The sequence below is a fragment of the Hemiscyllium ocellatum genome, chromosome 2, assembly GCF_020745735.1.
Source record: "Hemiscyllium ocellatum isolate sHemOce1 chromosome 2, sHemOce1.pat.X.cur, whole genome shotgun sequence".
NCBI classification, from domain to species: Eukaryota; Metazoa; Chordata; class Chondrichthyes; order Orectolobiformes; family Hemiscylliidae; genus Hemiscyllium; species Hemiscyllium ocellatum.
The window spans coordinates 35,689,130-35,709,048 of record NC_083402.1 but is presented as its reverse complement, the minus strand read 5'-3'; the positions used below and the strand labels follow the sequence as shown (position 1 = coordinate 35,709,048).

The 19,919-nt window shown below is 39.0% G+C and overlaps 1 protein-coding gene across 2 annotated transcripts in view; it reads right to left on the bottom strand.

The window, feature by feature from the left end:
• The window catches only part of ap3b1a (adaptor related protein complex 3 subunit beta 1a), a 309,270-nt gene that overhangs the window by 86,825 nt on the left and 202,526 nt on the right, over positions 1-19,919 (bottom strand). For both annotated transcript variants that reach the window (XM_060835806.1, XM_060835815.1), the window contains exons 21-22: positions 13,752-13,821; positions 13,238-13,344 (exon numbers count right to left, since the gene is read on the bottom strand). In XM_060835806.1, the coding sequence (XP_060691789.1) occupies positions 13,238-13,344; positions 13,752-13,821 (177 nt within the window). The remainder of the gene's footprint in view (positions 1-13,237; positions 13,345-13,751; positions 13,822-19,919) is intronic.

Genomic DNA, 19,919 nt, shown 5'->3' with positions numbered 1-19,919 from the left:
TTTATCCGGCATCGTGGGCGGCCCCTCGTCAAACTTACTAAATTGCAGTTGCCTCGGAGGGAGAGGAGTTGATTTCCCAGATACCAGGAGGTATCAATTGAGTTTCCTGCTGCTGTCCTTTGTCTGTGATTGGGTAGGTAACAATCTGAACTCAATATGGCTGGATATTAAGGCCTTCCATGCAATGTGCCCTCTTATTAACCTGTTGTTCATGGATAAGATGGGGACAGTTATGGACCACTGCCGGAACCCCATTGTCATTAGTACAATCAAGGCATGAAGGGTGATGGGTCAGAGTGAGGGTTGTTTATCCAAGACTTCACCATTTACACCTATAGTTGGCATGCCAGGGTTCCGACCAGGGATGATGGACTCAGGGTTCAGGATATGGGCAGCAAGAGGAGTTTCTAGTTTGGGAGACTTGTTTGAGGAGGAGGTTATGATGTCTTTTGAGCAACTGAGCTGCAAACACGGGTTGCCCAGCGGAGACCTTTTCCGTTTTGTTCAGGCTAGGGATTTCATCCAGAAGACTACGCTTCTCACTAAGCCCGATATAGAGAGGTTGTTGCTACGTTCCACAAGCGCCCTTTCAGTTAGTGCCCTCTATTGCCTGATGGGTGGCAGGGCCTGGCAGGATATTAACCGGCTATAAGGGGTCTGAGAGCAAGCGCTGGGCGTGGAGAACTCTTCTGAAACATTGGAGAATATATGGGAGAATGCTTGAAAGATCTCAATCTGTAATAGGACATGCGCTACACAGTTAAAAGTTCTGCACAGGGTTCATCTGGTACCAGACTGTCTGAAGTTTACAAGGGGCAGCCCCAAATGTAAAATAAGTGTAGGTACTGTTATCCATCGCTTCTGGACATGCCACAGATTGAGCGTTTATTGGAGTGCCATGGCGAGAGAGATAGGGAGGGTATTGAGGACTGAAGTCAAAAGTAGACCTGATATCTCTCCTCTTAGATCTACCGAATTTACCATCTTTAGACTGGCATGGGGAGAAACTATTTAATATTCTTGCATACTGTGTATGGAAGAACATTCTGATGAATTGGGTGTCTGATAACCCGCTGGGCTTGCTGGGATGGCAGAAGTTAATTGTGGAGCACATTCCCTTGGAGTTTTCTTTACAAACATGGCGCACCAGACAACAGACCGTTTTTAAAAGATATGGCAGCCCTACTAGAGTTATTTGGATATAGATTTGTCAGTTATCTTAACTTGGGCATTTGTTTAACCAGGTTGGTTAGGTTTGGTAAGCCCTGGGTCCTGGAGAGGGCTCTCCTGAGTTAATATGGGTATATATACACAATGCTCCCATTCCTTTGTTTGGGAGATTTGTGCCAAACATAGCTGATCTGTTCTGTATGTGTGTTTTTTTGTTTTTTTTGGCTTTTTAAAAAATCTATTTGTTATTTATTGGTGTTGCTTTGTAGTGTTAGGGTTTATTTTGTATTATAGGGTAGGTTAGTAGTTAGTAGACAGTAGTTGTACTGTAATTTGTGTTTTTTTTTATTATACAGATATTTGTTATTGATTGAAAAAGGAGAAAATGAGGTCTGCAGATGCTGGAGATTAGAGCTGAAAATGTGTTGCTGGAAAAGCACAGGTGGTCAGGCAGCATCCAAGGAACAGGGAATTCGACGTTTCGGGCATAAGCCTGATTCCTGATGAAGGGCTCTGGCCCGAAACGTCGAATTTCCTGTTCCTTGAATGCTGCCTGACCTGCTGCGCTTTTCCTGCGATACATTTTCAGCTATTGATTGAAAAATACAATAATTTTATAAGTTTGAAAAAATTGCTAATAAATTTATTTACAAAAAAAAACGAGCACGGTAGCACATAGCATAGAAAATAGAAATAGGCTATTCAGCCCTTTGAGCCTGCGCTGCCACTCGTTGTGATCATGACTGATCACCCAACTCAATAGCCGGTCCCTGCTTCTCACCCATCTCTTTTGATCTCTTTGTTCCCTGGTTTTAACACTCAACTCCTTCTTGAAATCATTCCATGTTTTGGCTTTGACTGCTTTCATTGGCAGTGAATTCCACATGCTTATCACAATGAACAAATGTTTGCTCATCTTCATAGAATGTGGGCATTAAAAAAAGCACTTTTGGAACTGAAGATAAATAAATATTAAGCTGTCATTTAACTGACAAGTTTCCAATGGAAACAACTTCAGGCTTCAAAAAGTAAGGTAACTGAACCCTAATTTATGTAGTTACAAGTTTCAATAGCAGTTCAGCCTTTGCCTGCATTCCAGCTGCCACCTTCCGAGTAGAGGGAAGGAATAGGGAGCAAATATTTCCTGTGTCATTTAAAGGATACCAAGCTCCAGCTAGGAAAAAAAATCAGACTCCTTTTTAAAGCAGACATTGAAAGTCATCTAGATTTGAAACCTCTCCATGGATGCTGCCTGACCCAGTGTCATTTCCAGCATTTTTTGCTTTCAGTAGATTCCAGCATCTGCAATAATTTGCTCCTTGTATTTTGAGCATTGAAAATTTTTTTCTAGTCTTTTGTCTTGCTGTTGGTGTTAGAGATATCTTGTCATGCAAATAATTTATTTTCACTTCTCTTGAATAGGTGTTTCTACAGGATCACAACTAAAAGCCATGCTGCTGACATTTCCCATCCCATATGAGCAAGTTGTCTTCAAGGTCTTATGACCCACAGATTAAACTACCAGTCACGTATCTAATGAGAGCGCAACTATGGTAACTTTGAGTTGGTAATTGGCTTAGTCCCTACAGTCACTGTTAGGAGACTGGAGCCCATTGCCTGCCCATTTAAATCCAAAACCAAAGATAAACATCAGGTGTCCAGGTTGAGTATCTAGTGAAATGTCATATGATCGATAACATTTATGTTCATGGGATTGGAAGGACCTCTTGAAGACTTGCGGCTCACAAAGCTCAGTGTAACCAGATGTTCTGCCCCAAAATTGCAGCAAGGTAATGCAATGGTGAAGCAATTGTTGCAAAACCATATCTTTTATTATTCCAAGAGATAGGCACAACAGGACCATTATTCACTGGAATTTATAAGACAGAGGGGATTTCATTGAAACATACAATTCCAACAGGGCTGGACAGATTGGATGTAGGGGCGCTAATGCCCTAGGCCTGGGGTGTCTAGAACAAAAAGGGTCAGAGTCTTGGGTTATGGGATAAACCAGGGCAGCACTGTGGCTAGCACTGCTGCCTCAGTGCCAGGGACCCTGGGTCTATTCCAGCTTCGGATGACCACACTGTGTGGAATTTGTACATTCTCCCTGTGCCTGCGTGGGTTTCATCCGGGTGCACTGGTTTCTTCCCACAATCCAAAGATGGACAGGTTAGGAGAATTGGCCACGTTAAATTGTTCAGTGTTCAGGAATGTGTACATTTGGTGCATTAGCCATGGGAAATGTAGAATAATAAGGTAGGGGGTCTGGGTCTGGATGGAATGCTCTGAGGGCCAGTGTGGACTTGTTGGGCCAAATGGCCTGCTTCCACACAGAAAGGATTCTGTTCTATGACATTTCAGACTGAAAGGAGAAATTTCTTCACATGGAGGGTGAATTTGCGGAAATCTTTACCACAAAACTGTGAATGCCAAATCACTAGATATATTAAAGAAATAATTTAAGCTAAAGTGATCAACATGTATGGAGAACAAGCGGGAATATGGCACTGAGGTGGAAGATCAGCCACAATTATAGTGAATGGCAGAGTAGCCTTAACTGGGCCTGCTTCTAGTTTCTATAGATTTCTGTTAGCTAAAGGTGTCAGAGGTCTGGGTAATAGTGGGAAAATTGTATGGAGATAAACAATCAGCCGTGGCCAAGTAGAATAGCAGAGAGGGTTTCATGGGCCAATACTGTCAACTCCTTCTCTCATTCTATGTTTCACTAGTGTCCCTTCAGGAAGGGAATCTACCATCCTAACCTGGTCTGAACTACAGCTGACTCCAGACCTACAACAATAGAATAAAATCACTAAAAAAAAATCATTAAAACTTCAACAGCAACTGTGCAATTTCACTCAAACTCAAACAGGCAGTGTGGAAAATGAAAATGAATCAGACTTGGGGGCAGTGTTAAGAAGATGCTCTCATTTGGGTAATACGAACTAAAATTAACCAGGGAGCAGTCAAGAATGAAAATGAGTATTGTGCAAGATTTGGAATTTAAGGAAAGAGTGCCATTGCTGCGGTATAGATGTCATAGCTTTATACATAAATTATAATAAGCACATCTGCAGATTCCATGTAATGTTGACAGTATGTTTGCAGCATAAAATAAATGAAAGTGTTTCTTTAAAAAAACCTGCCATCATCAGCATAAAATTAAAGGATTGAGAAAACAGACACACTGGATGCGTGCAACATACAGCACTGTTTCCTCTGGGCATTTATTACCTGTTAAAAACCAATCTTTTGGTGAGTGGCAGTTCAGGGTTTTCGAGAGCAGGCTGCAATATTTCTTCGGGTCTGCTGAGTCATAATTAAAGCTGAACCAAGCGGAATTGGAGAGGGAAGGTCAGCAAGGTGGCGTATGAGAGATGAGGCTGGGCTGATGGGCACCAAATGAACAAATTATGATGGGCCCCACTCAATGTGATGAGGTCAAATGCTTGTTTCTACCCACTGACAGTTCAATTTCCCTGAAATGTCTCTTGATTCACTATGACCTAATTATGAATGAAAAGTTATCAACTGCCCACACCAAGAGGGGCTTAAATACTATTTTCCTCGAGCTTCTAATGTCAAAATGTTATTAGAAACTGTATGTTGGCCAGGAGTTTTTCCAACACAATAAGTGGGTTAATCTAAAACACCAGTGATCGCCATGTAATAATTTTCTAAAAGTGAGCTGTATACTCAGAACTGTTTTTAATCTTACATTTTATCAACAAAAAACAAAGACATCATATTCAATTGCAGAACATTTTAGATCTGTAAAAATATTTTCACTCAAAGACTTCTCAAAATCCTTCTACCCTTTAGCTTCAAAACAGCAGCTTTTACTGAACAGCTTACTGAAGGTTAAATATCTAATTTTTTTGCTTAATCTAAAAGATTCCCTAATGTGCCACACAGTTTAAATCCAATTTTATTCCAGCTATGACCCACCCCTTGAGAGCAATTTTTATTTAATAATAAAATTGAGTTAATCTTAAAAGACCTTTCTTGCATTTATCAGCTGCCATCAACATGACAGATCACAATTATAAAAAATAAAACCATCCTCATCCTCATGGAAAAGAAACTAAATCTAACAAAAATCAAGCATTGTTTTCAGAATAAAATCTATCACTTGCTTTACTCCCAATTTTGCATGGGCTCATTATTTAACTGTAGGTCCTTAACAAATAACACATTCAATTATTTTCTGCATAAGAAAGAGCACATTGTAATTAATCACCCACAAAGTTAAATTAATCATCCAGAACCATGTGACAAAAGTATCCAAGAGATCTATAACCTACTTTTTCAGTACCCTTGTTTAACCAACTCACTTTACATATCTAAGCATTTCTTTTTTCTCCCCTTAATGCAAGAACCTAAATGCTAGTAATAAATTACAAGTTGAAACAGGACAGCTGCCTAACTTGCAACAATTAAGTACAAACAGAAGTTAAAATCTAAACATTTCAGAAAAGTTTAATTCTCATTTTTGTAAATTCAAGACATGCATAAATTCTCAATATGCTATTTACAGCAAAGAATACTGGTGGTTTGAGTGGGTGTCTGGTACATATTTGAAGTCCAAGGTGAAAATCAATGATAGTGTGCATTCTTACTGGAATTAGCTTTCTCATTCCTCTCAAAGGGCTTTGGTGACTTGAGACACTAAAATGCATATGGAGAACGAGAAAGGGTGCCCAAGTTGCTCAATATCTTCCCAATTATAGATCTAAACCACAGTGTCATATAGTCAAGTAGCTTCTTTATTGTCACTTCTACCATACACAATAGACACAATAAAAACAAGACAGCTTCCTCCAGGACAGAGGGTGTTACATGGACCTGGAATTTAGTAGCTCTCAGTGTGGAGAGGCCGCTGTGAGCTGCTGCCATCTTGGAGAGAGGCTGGCTGCTGCCCCATAGGTGGCTAGCCATAGTTCATGCAGGGAAGAGGGTGGCAATATTTTCTTGCTGATAGTGATAACAACTTTACAAGTCTGTGCATTTCAAACAACATGATTGGACAATGGGTCTGATGGGGCAGTAATACTAGACATGGTGATAATACCTCCTGGATGGTTTCCCAAAATGCTCTGATTAGAGACAAGACAAAAAAAAAGCTGAATCTGGCCAATACTGCGTCCAGCAACACATTTTTAGCTGATACTCCAGCATCTGCAGACCTCACTTTCTCCTCGAAGATTTTAACCTACTGCGCTCGAACTCAGCACCGCCTTCCTAACCTGCAATCTTCTTCCTGACCTCTCCACCCCCACCTCACTCCAGCCTATCACCCTCACCTTGACCTCCTTCCACCTCTCATCTCCATCACCCCTCCCCCAGGTCCCTCCTCCCTACCTTTTATCTTATCCTGCTGGACACACTTTCCTCCTTCCTGATGAAGGGCTTATGCCCGAAACATCGAATTTCCTGTTCCTTGGATGCTGCCTGACCTGCTGTGCTTTTCCAGCAACACATTTTCAGCTCTGATACTCCAGCATCTGCAGACCTCACTTTCTCCTCCAATACTGTCAGATATTCTTTTGACAGGAAAGTATGGAATCAGTGTAGCTTAATGGGATGTGATACACTATGTCCAAATTTCAATGACAGTTGAGAGACCATATACAAAGACACTTCATTATACTCAATGACTGGAACCCAGGTCTTGCTCCAGTATTTCTTGACTTCTTGTGCATTGTCAGTCAATTTGGAGAGGAGTGCAATATACAGGGCAGATAGATTTGTGGCTATCTTTGTGGCTGAGAATGAGTACCTCCACTGTTTAGAAAAAAATCATCAATTCCTGTGGCAACTGCTTTATTTACAAATATTGTATCAGTACAACATTTCCTGGTTTTGCAGTTATCCACTGACAAGAATCTTGCTGTGCACTGTCAAAGTCACTGAAGTTGCAGAGAGGATCACATGAACCAGCTCACCACATTAAGTTAAAACTGGTCACTTTTAGTAATGTGCTGTCACAAGTTACTTTGCACTTGATCGCATTGGCTTTCATTAATTGAATTACTGCTGATTTTGTTCCTTAAGATAATTTGCAAACTGAAAGGATCACTGATTATTTGAGCTTCTACTGCTGATCCCTGACTTACTTTAAACAAAGTGGCTTTCGGAGCCATTTCAGAGTATGATTAAGAATCAACTACACTGCAGTAGGTCTGCCATCAAATTTGGCCCAGACTGGGTAAAGAGGGAAGATTTTCTTCTCTAAAGGCAATAAATGTGCTGAGTTTTTAATGACAATTCAGCAATTAGATTGCTACCATTAGTAATACTTGCATTTTAATTCCAGATTTATATATTAATTTAATTTAAGTGTCCCAGCTGCTGTGGTAATTTGAACTCATGTCTCTGGATCATTAACTCAGGCCTCTGGATTACTAGACGACCTGAAAAAGGGTCAGTGGGCTGGAAATGTTAACTGCTTTCTCTCTACAGACGCTGCCAGACCTGCTGTTTCTCTCACATTTCAGCAACTGGAGTGGAGTGTTTACTCTAGATTACCAGTAAACTACCATTCTCATGATCAATGCTTATGGAAGTCATCAAAAGTTTATGACCAAATATTAAGACCAAACCACTTCACCCAGAGAAGTAAAGCTGGGACAATAAATACTAAGAGGTCACTTCAGTATAGTACATGTAGCATCTGAATCAGTTCGTGTTTGAAAAGTTGACATTTAGCAAAGGATTCAGAAACTAGATTTCAATCTTCAGTTTATATCCACTTCAACAGAATATTCTAATTCCTCAAAATGGGCACGAAACAGGATGTCCACTCTCTCCCTCCACCTGCTTCAGCCCCATTAAAAAATACCCGAAAGATTGTTACAGCCTGTATTATGAAGTAGATTGTCTTTCCAGGTAAATGTAGCCAATTTATACAGAATCTAGAACCAGCGTTACCTATATAGTATCAAAAACCCAATGGGGACAGAAAAAGGAATTTAAATTGAAGTGCTAAATCATGCTCTGAATTGTCAGATTTAAAATATATTATTTAGCCGTCCTCAACATTCTCAGTGCAATTTGATGGCAAAATGCAGTAGTTTCTGGCAGATACATGGTTTGCTTCAATTCCAACAGTAGTAATTTAAGGATAATTCACTGTCTCAGGATTAACAAACAAAGAATTATTGATAGACAAGTCATTGCCTTTTATATATTGGGATGAAAACAGTAAAATTACAATAGGTATTGTAGTTACCAACCTCCAGAAAAGGTCCTGTAACTGATTAAATAAATTCTACAGATTGCAAATGAAAAGGAATAATGATCCTTCCAAGAAGCTGAGTGCAATTCTCCCCAAATTGTATCGATGTATAGTAGCTGCCCTACACATGGCACCGGTGTTTATTGATCTAATGACCAATGCTTATTTAATCCTACAATTTGACCTATTTTCAAGAAAGAATGAGGAACCAACAATATCGAATGACCTGAAATCCAACACAAATAGACAAACTAATCTGTTATATATACACCAAATCAGTGCTGGTTTTCATATGAAACAATGCCAAAATGCATTTACACATATCAGAAAAGCAAGATATCATAAAAGTATTTATGACTGAACATTCAAGTGAAAAATGTTTTAAAAAGCATTCCAAACCAACTAATATAAATTCATATTGTAAGGTGTCACTGTATAAGCATCAATGGAAAGCAACAATATTTTTCCAAGTTATATTTGAGCATTGAAACAAGTGTGAACAGCATGAAAATATTAAATAGGAAATCAATAATTTTGCTACAAACGGGTACATTCTTTGAGCAAATACAAGGTTTGAAAGACATAAGAAACAGGTTCCTTCAAATTGGTAGCAGAGTTACCAAAGTCTGCATAATGACTAAGCACATCAATAAGCAATTGATTTAAATAACCAAGCATGTAACGTTGGACGGGTCAAAGCAAATTCAGGAAAGAACCAATGAACATACATCCATATATTTTTATGTATGTCGCCTGGAAATGAAACTGTTAAAGTGCTGTGTGGGGCACAAAGGCTGTACCCTACATGGTGTCCTTAAAACAATTTAGTAAGAATGCTTTACTGAGATAATCCACACAGGGCTGCTTAGCCTCTTCTCCCTCCCATTAAAACTCACTGAGGTGACAATAACCCATTCAATCTTCCCTACCTTGTTATTTGGAAAAGCATCATCACATTTTGAGACATGAACTGCAAGGTTATGATGGCAAGACCAGTGATAAGTGATTGCAAGGGATGAGTAGTAGGGTGAACATATTTGCTCCAAAACAAAAGCTGCCTACTTCTACCTTATTAACATCACTCAATCTCTGTTCCCTCAAACTAGTGTTTCTTTTGCAGTAGAGATTATTTGTTGAATTATGCAGTCCCTTTAAGATCTCCGTATATGGGCAAAAAATGGAAAATGAAGAAACTGTTCCTTTTTAAATAGACTGCTAACATGTGTGATGGACTGAAGGGACTTTACTGAAAAGATGCAATTAACTGGCCTCATCTAAACTATATGATACTATATTGAGTGTATTTCAATTGGCACCAGTGTTCTGGGACAGAGCAAAAATAATAAAATTTAAAAAAAGGTATCCATGGCTAACTGATCCAAGAAATTCAGTTTCTATGGGCATCAAAGCAGGAAAAGATATCACAATCTATTGTATGTCCACTATTTATTTTATTCATTCGTGGGACATTGATGTTGTTGGCTTGGCCAACATTTACTGCAGTTCAGAGTCAGAGTCAATCACATTGCTGTGGGCTTGGGGTCGCATATAGATCAGACCAGATATAAACTGAATATCCTTCGGAGAAGGAAATCTGATCAAATTAGTTGGGATTTTACAACAGTCCAGCTTTTAATTCCAGATTCTTAAACTGAATTCGAATTTCTCATCTGCCATGTGGGATCAAATCTGCCATGTGGGATCAAACTCCTACATCTAGATCAACCTGGGTTTCTGGACTATGAGCCTATTGATATGAGAACTTCACCACCACCCTCCCGATTTCAGTAAATCTGCACAATGTATAAGCAACCAAAGTCATAAAATAGTTATTACTTCTCTGTACAAAATTTGAGAAACTTCACCTCAGGTTTGTTACATTGTTTTTAGCTGCGAGTTATACTCAACCAAACAAAAATGATTAGGCCATCTCAAGATTTTGTTGACAGCACTGAACCAACCCAGCATTTCTCCAACATCTATCACAGCCACAGATGCTACCACAATCTAAATTCTTAGTTCCATTTGACACTCAATTACAACTAAACAGCAAGGATATAAAACCGCAACCCCAAAAACTGCAGTGCCGTAGGTTCATGTGAGAACATCTCTGGCCCACTGGATTGGGAGCATGACTTCAATTCAGATTAAAGTGAACAACAGAATAGGCCATTCCAATCCATTTTATTACATACATCTCCTGATCAAAAACTAACAAATCAATGTACAATTTACCTCATTAAAATGATTTTCTCTGATATAATTTCACCCCAGTGGAGATAAAAGCCCATTTTGATCAAGATACTTGCAAATTATATTGCCAGATTCTACATTTAATAAATAACTTATCCTGACAACTCAGCCATGTTTTGTTGCAAGAAGATGAAATTTATGGGAAGAAAGTTAGCACGTAAGACATGATCTCACACAAGTAATCCTAGAAGTATTTGATTCTATGCAGGAAAAATCTGCCAGGTTTCCCATCCAAATTATTATCCTGCAATCCCTGCTGACAATGTGGAGGTATTGATATTGGGGCAGTACAAGACCACAAGCAGCTACAAAACTCATGATAAAATAGCTTGTTCATACCAAGGGCAAAGCATATTCTTTAAGATACATCACTCGACTAAAGTACTAGAGGTTGATAGGCTACAAACTAATTGTGGCCCAGCACAAGTTGAATATTCTCAGGCGAAGAAAAATATAGAAACACAGAACATAGACAGGAGTAGGTCAATAGACAAGAGTAGGCCATTTGACTCCTCAAGCCAGCTCCACCGTTTAGTTGAGCTCAATGCAATTGTCTCCTGTACTCTGAACCAACAAACATAGACTGAGTGACCACTTCATGCAACACTTCTACTTGTCCAGAAACATGACCTTAGCCTCCTAGTCGCTTGCCTTTCTGACATACCATCTTGCTCTTAAGATCATATTACTGTCCTATGACTGTTTCAGCACTCCAGCAAAGTCCAACAAAAGCTACAGGGGTAGCATTTCGTTTTCAGTATAGGGACATTACAGTTTTTGCATTCAACATTAGAATTCAAGATCTTTTGACCATAAACAGTCTTTTTTGGGACAATTCCTCTCTATCACACACATGCATAGATGATATCTGGTTGGCTTGGTCTGCTTTCAGCACAGCTGACCCACTGTAAATGCATTCAGGGAATGGGGGAAATCACTGGCTAGGCAGTATTTATTGCTCAACCCTAACTGACATTGTGAAGGTGGTGGGGAGTTGCCTTTCAAACCACTACAGTTCACTTAGTATAGGGACAACCGGGGGAGGGGGAATTCCCAGATGTTAGCCTAGTGACAATGAAGGAATTACAATATACTTGTATAAAAATTGTGTTCGACCTATTTGGAGTGCTATGTGCAGTTCTGGTTACCGTACTGTAGCAGAGATGTGGAAGTTTTGGTGAGAGTGCAAAAGAAGTTTACCAGAATGTTGCCTGGATTGGTGTGTATGCTCTAGAAGGATAGGTTGGACAATCCTGGATTTTTTTGGTAGACTGTCAGGGTCTGAGGGGTGACTAGATTGAAGTATATAAAATTATGAGATGCATGGATAGAGTGGAAAGTCAGAATCTTTTTTTCCAGAATGGAAATGTCAAACGTTGAGGGGGAACACCCATTGGTTTAAGGTGAGAGGGTCAAGTTAAAAGGAAATGTGCAAGTCAAGGCTTTTATGCAGAGGGTGATAGGTGCCTGGACTGGACTAAGACAGGAGGAGTTGGTAGAGGCAGATATGGTAGCAATGTGTAAGCGATATTTAGGCAGACACATGAACAGGCAAGGAATAGACAGTTATGAACCACAGATGGAAAGAGATTTAAATGGCATCATGGTGGGGCCAGACATGGTGGGCTGAAGGCCAGTTCCTGCGATGTTCTATTTCCAAGTCAGGATGGTGAATTGCTTGGAGGGAAACTTGCAAGTGGCAGTGGTCCCATCTATCAGCTGCTTTGGCATTGGAGATGGGAGTGGCTGTGCATTTGAAAGGTGCTAAGGAGCCTTGGCACATTATTGTAGGAGGTACACATTGCTGGTGCTGCACATCAATGGAGGGAGATAATGTTTCTGGATGCAACGTCAATCCAGTAGGCTGCTGTGTCCTGGATGGTATCAAGCTTCGAGCGTGTTGTTGGCATTGCACTTATCCATGCAAAAAGGGAGTATAGCAAATACTCTTGATTTGTACCTTGTAAATGAGTGGACAGGCTTTCAGGAGTTGAAGCAAGTTACACACAGTCTAAATAACTATGGTCTCCCCAGTTCCAAAGAAGGACCATGTTCCATGTGAAATGTTATATCTGTTCCTCTCTCTCCACAATTGCCACCAGACTGGCCAAGTTTCTGTTTTTTTATTTTAAGTTTTCTATATATAGTATACTAGAAAACAAGGATTATTCCTAGACTCTGAAAATTTTTCCATTTTTTAAAAACATATTTTAGGAACTAATTCTGCACCCCCACAAATGTTTGGTTGACTGTCTGGGATACAAGCTGTGTAATTAGAATATATGGCATGCTAAGTTTGGCAGGTTTGGGAGGATCAGGTGACTCTGAATTGACAGTTCCTAAATTTCTCCAGCTAAGGACTATTTTTGTACTTAGTCTGTACTTATTGAAGATTTACAATGAAAGATTGATTATTATGAGTGCACAATTCCACTGTGTAATTGAATGCCAGGAAAACTAGAAGAACCTAGCTTTTCTTGCCTAGCAATTCTAATATTTCTCAGAGCAAGGACATTGCCTGAAAGCCATTAAATACATTCAACATTCAGAAAATAGCCACTGGCATATACTTACATCAATGACAGCAGCAGTACTGGAAAGCGATAATCCTTCTAAATCAGCTGCTAATCTTGAAGCCATTACTGGTTTCGGGAGGGTGACTGGTGTTGACACATCAGAAACTACAAGACAGCAAGATAAAGTCTAAATTAGAAATACAAAAAGGCATATCATTACCTCCTGACCAAGAATAGGTCAGTTAAAACAATAGTTGTATTAATGCACTGTACTGGCTAAAGTTCATATTTCATTTTACCTTTTGTCAATAGAATAAAATTTCATTAATTGTTAAAACACAGAAATTGGAAACTTCAATTTTACTTAAGTTGAACTATGCAGCTGTTGAACCACGAAATAATAAAATGCAATAAATATTTCTATAACTGTCTCCCATTTCATTGATTGCACCTAGTTAAATGATCAGTGAGTTTATTTCCAAAAAACCTCATCACAATTTATATTATAATCAACTGTTTAATTAAATGCTCAGTTTTAACACTACTTTGGACGTCTTTGTATCTGCACTTACAGTCAACCAAATCCAACAGTGAAATTTCCTGTTTGGCAGCCTTGACCGATACTGTTTTTTTCTCTTCTTTCTGTTAAACAAATAAGATTTCCTTAGCAACCCAAAATAGTATTTAACTTGAGAAAAATCATGCAAAATAAAGTAAATGTAAAATAAATGCAGGGTCTAAATACGCTTAGGAATATATTATGCAAAAAAAATAAAATTTTAAAGCAAGTCTGTCATCCAAAAGTGCAGATGCAACATTACTCAACAATTTTCATAGCCCTTTCCTATTTCAGTGTATCCATAACATTAGTAAATGTACATTACAACATCAGTTCAAAATTGAACAGATTAGACAGCATTTATTTTTCCATAATTCTTAAAAATGGAGACTGTATTTCATAATGTTAGATTAATAAATGAATAAAGAACTGCACTAAGAAAAATCCAACATTTCAGAGAAAAATAACCCAACAATTAAATTTTTAAAAAAAATCAAATTAGTTTGCTACTGCTGCATGTGTTAGAGGAACTGTTGGCAGACTTGGTAAGAAATGTGCACTTCAATTTCTCTGGGGTTTTGGCTTGAAGCCTATCCAGACTGATAAGATGACAGTCACTTTTTACTGATGCCAGAAGGGATCCCAAGAAAAATGAATTTGGACAGTCTCAATATAGTTTTAAGAGGAGCAAGGTCTGCAGCAAAAAGAAAACAGTCCATCATTTAGCAATCTCAGGATAGCTTTGTGAAAAATTGAAATGTCACAGAGCTTCAGGAAAATTCTTCTGAAGTTTAAGGCACATCACTGGAACGAGTGACGAAGGTCTTATTCTACATCCAACATAAGATGCACCTAACCTGAAAGTGCTTGATGCAAACTCTTCACTGGTGACTTACCTCATCTTCAGCCAAGTTCAGTGTTTTATGATTGAGTAGCTTACATTTAAAGGTCAAATGAAAGCTTACGTTAGAAAGGGAAACAGAAGTTTCCACAGTACTTAAAATCATTTAGATTTTAAAATTAAAATTGACATCCATGGCAAAGCTCAGCTCAGACTAATATATTGCAAGGAGTGTTCACTATTTCCTGACCACAATTCCTCTTCTGAAACAACTCAATGAGGTAATGAAAGCAGGAAAAGGTGTCCTCATTATATTGTTTATCCTCCTCTCTCATAAAGCCATTAGATTCCTTGTAAAGAATGGGTCCAAAGCTCAAAAACTTCTTGATACTTAACATCTTCATTGATGTTTAACCCCAAGTTGTCATTCTGCATGCACAAGCAAAGACACACAGGATTAACAAACTGTTCAGTTCTGGATGCCATCACAGCAGAATTAAATCCTTCTCTCATTCAACAGGTGTTAAATGCGTGCACTTCCAGTCAATCACCAGTTGGCTGTCAAGGAAAAAACAAGTGGAATTTCCTGCCCTTAACCCAAAGATGCTCAATCCGATTGCTGCATCTCCATTGCTACTGTTTAAGGTCATTTAGTATGTGAGATTTACAGTCTGGGTTAACAAGTTAAACCACTGGAAAGATGCTCTGTGACTCTTACAAAGATTCACGTGGTCATATGTTACTCGCAAGCACTGTCAATTAAATGCTATGTTATTAACAATAACCAAAAAGTAGTACTGATAGAGCCAGAGTGCAGAAAATTCTCTGCCACAGGAGAGAATGTGACAAACAGTCGGCCCAGGGAACAAAATTGCAACTTATTAAATTGCTGAGTTTCTCACACTTGCACAATTTAGGAAAATGCCACCAGGAATGACATTAACAAAAGCAATTTCTTTACCTTTCTTATGTCTTGGCTGGATGCTCAAATTTTGCTACAAGAGGGAGGATGGCAAGAACTCGAGTGGTGACAAATAAACAAACTGATGGACTGTAAGTATGCAAGTGTAATCCTGACAGTGAAATTAGAGGGACTCTAATTTCACAGAAATATCCCAAACCTTTTCTCAGGATTGTACCAAACAACAATAGGCTGGGGCTGTTTGCCCTGGAGCATTGCAGGCTGAGAGGTGACTTTATGGGGGTTAATAAAATCATGAGGGGCACAGACAGACCACACAGAGAAGCCAGGTAGACCCAGAACGAGCCAGCACGCCAGAGAGCAAGACAGACAGACAGACAATGCCATGAAGGCTGCTGGAAACAAGGATAAGAATCATACAATCAAAGTGTTGCTTTGGGAGCTGTCAGGACAGTGAGCAGAGTCAGGATGTGTAACTGGGACGCAGGTGTAAAACAGGACATGGTCAGCAAAGTTTAGGTGCGAGGAAGGTTTTGGAGTTTGGAAAATGGAAGGGTGACCAGAGGAGCGGTGGAACAGTCAAACCCAGAGGTAACACATGCACAAATCAGATTTTCAGTGAATGAGCTGAGGCAGATGTAGGATTGAGTTATTTTTCCATAATTTTGACTTAATTAAGGAAGTGATGAACTAAATTGTACTTTGACTGAGGTTAGTTTCTACAGAGACTTTCTGTAAAGAATAGCAATATGGCCCCAGTCAAAAGTAGGGTTTATGGCTTTATGCCCGAGTCCGTTAAGGAGTAAACATGTGAAACTAATTTCAGATAAAAGATTTTTTCTTACAAGTACAACTGTGCTTTAAAATTGTTTAGTTTGTAGCTTAAATAATGTGACAGGCCTGTTATTAATTTAATTGAATAATTAGTAGTTTGATTAGTTTTAGGCAACAATTGTGGACTCATGATTCTTTTAGTTTAAAGGATATGAAGAGGCTTTGGAATATGAGAATACTTGAATATATCGTATTGGGAAGTATATACAGTATAACATTACGGTGGGGGGAAAGAGATACTACATACTCAAAGCAGATGAACTATTTACTAACGCCACGTCACCTTGGTAGAGATCTATGAATTTGGAAGGTAAATGGGACAAGGTGTCATAAAAAAAAAGTTTGACTTACATTTCAAAAAAGAACCAGGTGAGAGTAAGAAGTGTTATCAGTAACAACCCAATTAGGAATTAGCTTCAGCCTGTTTAGCCAATCTGAAATTGAACTCATGCTTTCCATGACCAGCCAATTAGAGTTCAAGATAATTCAGACTGGTGTGGTACACAGAAAGGAAGATCAAAGACCCAAGGTCAACTTTAGTCAACAACGTGCTCAGTTACCCAGGTTTGATAGCTCATGTCCCGAAATGAATCGGTTGAAAATAACTTAATGTTTTGTACTTGTTATGATAAACTTATCTTGCAAAGCATGTAGAAACATTCATTTAGATAACAGGATAGAAATTATTTGCTGTTATGGTTTGGAATTGCATTCGTGGTGGAATTGAAAGCAATGAGCAGCATTTTACATTGACCTATTGTGGATTCACAGACCAAATACGTGCTGCCACTGACACTGCTGAAATGGCAAAAATACAGGACAATCAGATTGGCTGGCAGCACTGACACACAAGTGAAGGGCAGAAGCCCCATTTCCAGTTAATTATGCTCCTCAGAATTTAAAATAGCTGTAAGATTGCTGCTGTCGGCAAAGATGCAGGATGAAAAATTCTGACCAATGTCTCGGACATCTCAGTATTAAGTTGCAGGCAATTTTTGCTCATCCATTATTGAATGTTGGACAAGCAGCATCACAAGTGGCTAATGTGGAAGGTTTGAGAGAACTGGTTGTGAGAACTGGGTACGGTCAGCATTCATGTGGAATGTGATGTGTTTTTGGGTGATGACATAAGAGGCAGCATACAGATGATAAATAGGTGGTGGCCAAGGATAGATTATTGGGGAACTCCAGGGATAAATGTGTGGCAAAGGATAGAGAAGGCACTGCAGATGATTCATGGCTAGGTTCAGATGGACAAGAATGGTGATGGGAACAGTGCAGAAGCATAACAGGAAGCTGGTATCCATAGCTGAAACAATACAAGGATGAGAAGTCTTGAAAGAACAATGCATTTGTTACTCGGATCAGGGTCATTTCAGCACTGTGGCAGCAGCGAAAGCCACATTTGAGCAGGAAAAACATGGAATGCAGAAAAGAGATGCATGGATTTAGGAGGCTACAATCAAGTACTCTGAAGAGGAAGGAAAATTCAAAAATGAAATGGGAACTTGCAAGGGCTGAAGAGTGTTTTACTGGGTGGTGATGGCGACAGATTTAATGGGGAGTTGAGTACTTGAGAAGTGGGAATTATTAAAGTTAGAGGCGGGAAGAGAAATCAGTTGGCCATTGATTTAATAAGATTAGGGTACAGAGAGCAGGAGCTGAATCCTCAAGGTGAGCTCAGAGGGGGGACAGGGAAGGGGACAGATGAGTTCAGGGTGAGGATAATATCACAATTTGTAGATATGTACAACTTTAAAATTGAAAAATGTCCCAGAGTATTTCACAGAAGTGCAACTAAAATAACTCGAAGAAAGAAACATGAGTGAGGAAAATGTCAGGTCAAAGAAGTAGGTTGGAAGAGATAAAGGTTTAGAAAGGGAATTCCAAATCATGAGGCCTCAGCAATTGAAGACACAGGAAACGCTAGAAGGGCAAATAAAGGGCCATACACAAGTGGTCAGAGAGATGTAATGTAAGGTTGGATGAAGCGGATCAGGAGGCCTAGCCTGTGAAGGGAATTAAGCACAAGTGTGAGAATTTTTAGTTTGAGAAATTTGAGAACAGTGGTAATGTGAAAGTGAGACTTGGTGCAGGAGAAGGTACCAAATGTAAAATGTTTGATGAGCTCTGGTTACAGAGGGTGGAGAGTGGGAAATGGACCAGAAATAATTGAATTGTTGAGTCTTGGCAATGATAAAAGTATGGAACAAATAGACATAACACTATGGTGTTATGGAAAAGACGTGGGGTGAGGTGCAATACAATTGTTGAATTAATAGAAGCAGGGGTCCTGATGAATATTTACAGAATCTAACCTCATGTATGCTCATGATGTTGCCATGAGCAAATGAAAGGATCCAAGGCTGAAACCACAGGTGTATTCCAAAAATAACCATATTCAAGGAGGAAGAGAAGTCCTAACTGGAGATGTCCAATAACAAATAGTTCACAATCATGTAATGAAATGAAGGCAGTGCCAGTGAGATGGAAGACAGAGTGACAGAAGAATGGGATCATTGACAATTTTAAAGACTGTAGAGAGATTGAGTGATAATCAATTATGGTAGCTGCAAATGTGTTGCTGGTTAAAGCACAGCAGGTTAGGCAGCATCTCAGGAATAGAGAATTCGACGTTTCGAGCATAAGCCCTTCATCAGGAATGGTAGCCAGTTATGGGATATTGGCCCACATTCTGCTGGCATCATAACAGTTTCACAGCACACACTTATTAATATGTGCATTGTTCAGCAATTTATGACGAGGAAGAGACAGCCTGTGAATTCCTTTTGACATTTTGTGCCATACAGTTAATTCTTATGAAAATGGCTACTCACCCTCAACCATCCTGTAAGTTTCCCGAATTGATGCAAATATTAATTAAGTTCATGGTTGAAGGTTTGAGTTGCCACTCAATAATGCAAACCACTTAACTTTTCTATCCAGGAAAGGAAGAATTTAAACTCTGCAACTTTATTTCTGATGGCAGTAAATTGTTTATTACTTTCCCTTTCTCCTTTAGTCAAATCTCTCTCGTGCCCAGCCTCTATTCTTTTGTTAAAATACCAAACCTGCCTCAAATCACCCCATGTCCTTCACTGTTTCTTTCTTAATTTTTGCATCACATTGGTGAAAGGGATAAACTGTTGAGTCTGTCAGTCAGAAAATACCTTGCTGCCTGCACACACTTTCAGCTGGTTGGGCAAAGAAAAAAAAGTTGATGGTTGAAAGCAAAGTCTAAAACAACATTCCACAAGACAGCTCTCTTCAGTAAAACATCGGCTACAATATGTATATTTTGATGTTATTAAAATTTCAAGGCACAATTCTTCACTAAAGCAGACATTTCTTGACAAACATAGCATGGACCTTTGAAGACAAGCGTATAAAGGAACAAATGTACACTTTGATTTTGAGAGAATTGCAATTACATTAACAAGTTCACTTTTGACAATTATCCATCTTAATAGACCACTTTTAAAATGGTATAACCGTAATAAGCTACCCAATATTCTTGAAAGTTTTCACTTGAACAACATTACGAAACAGGTCAATGCATTCAGATATCCGATAATCATTTTTAA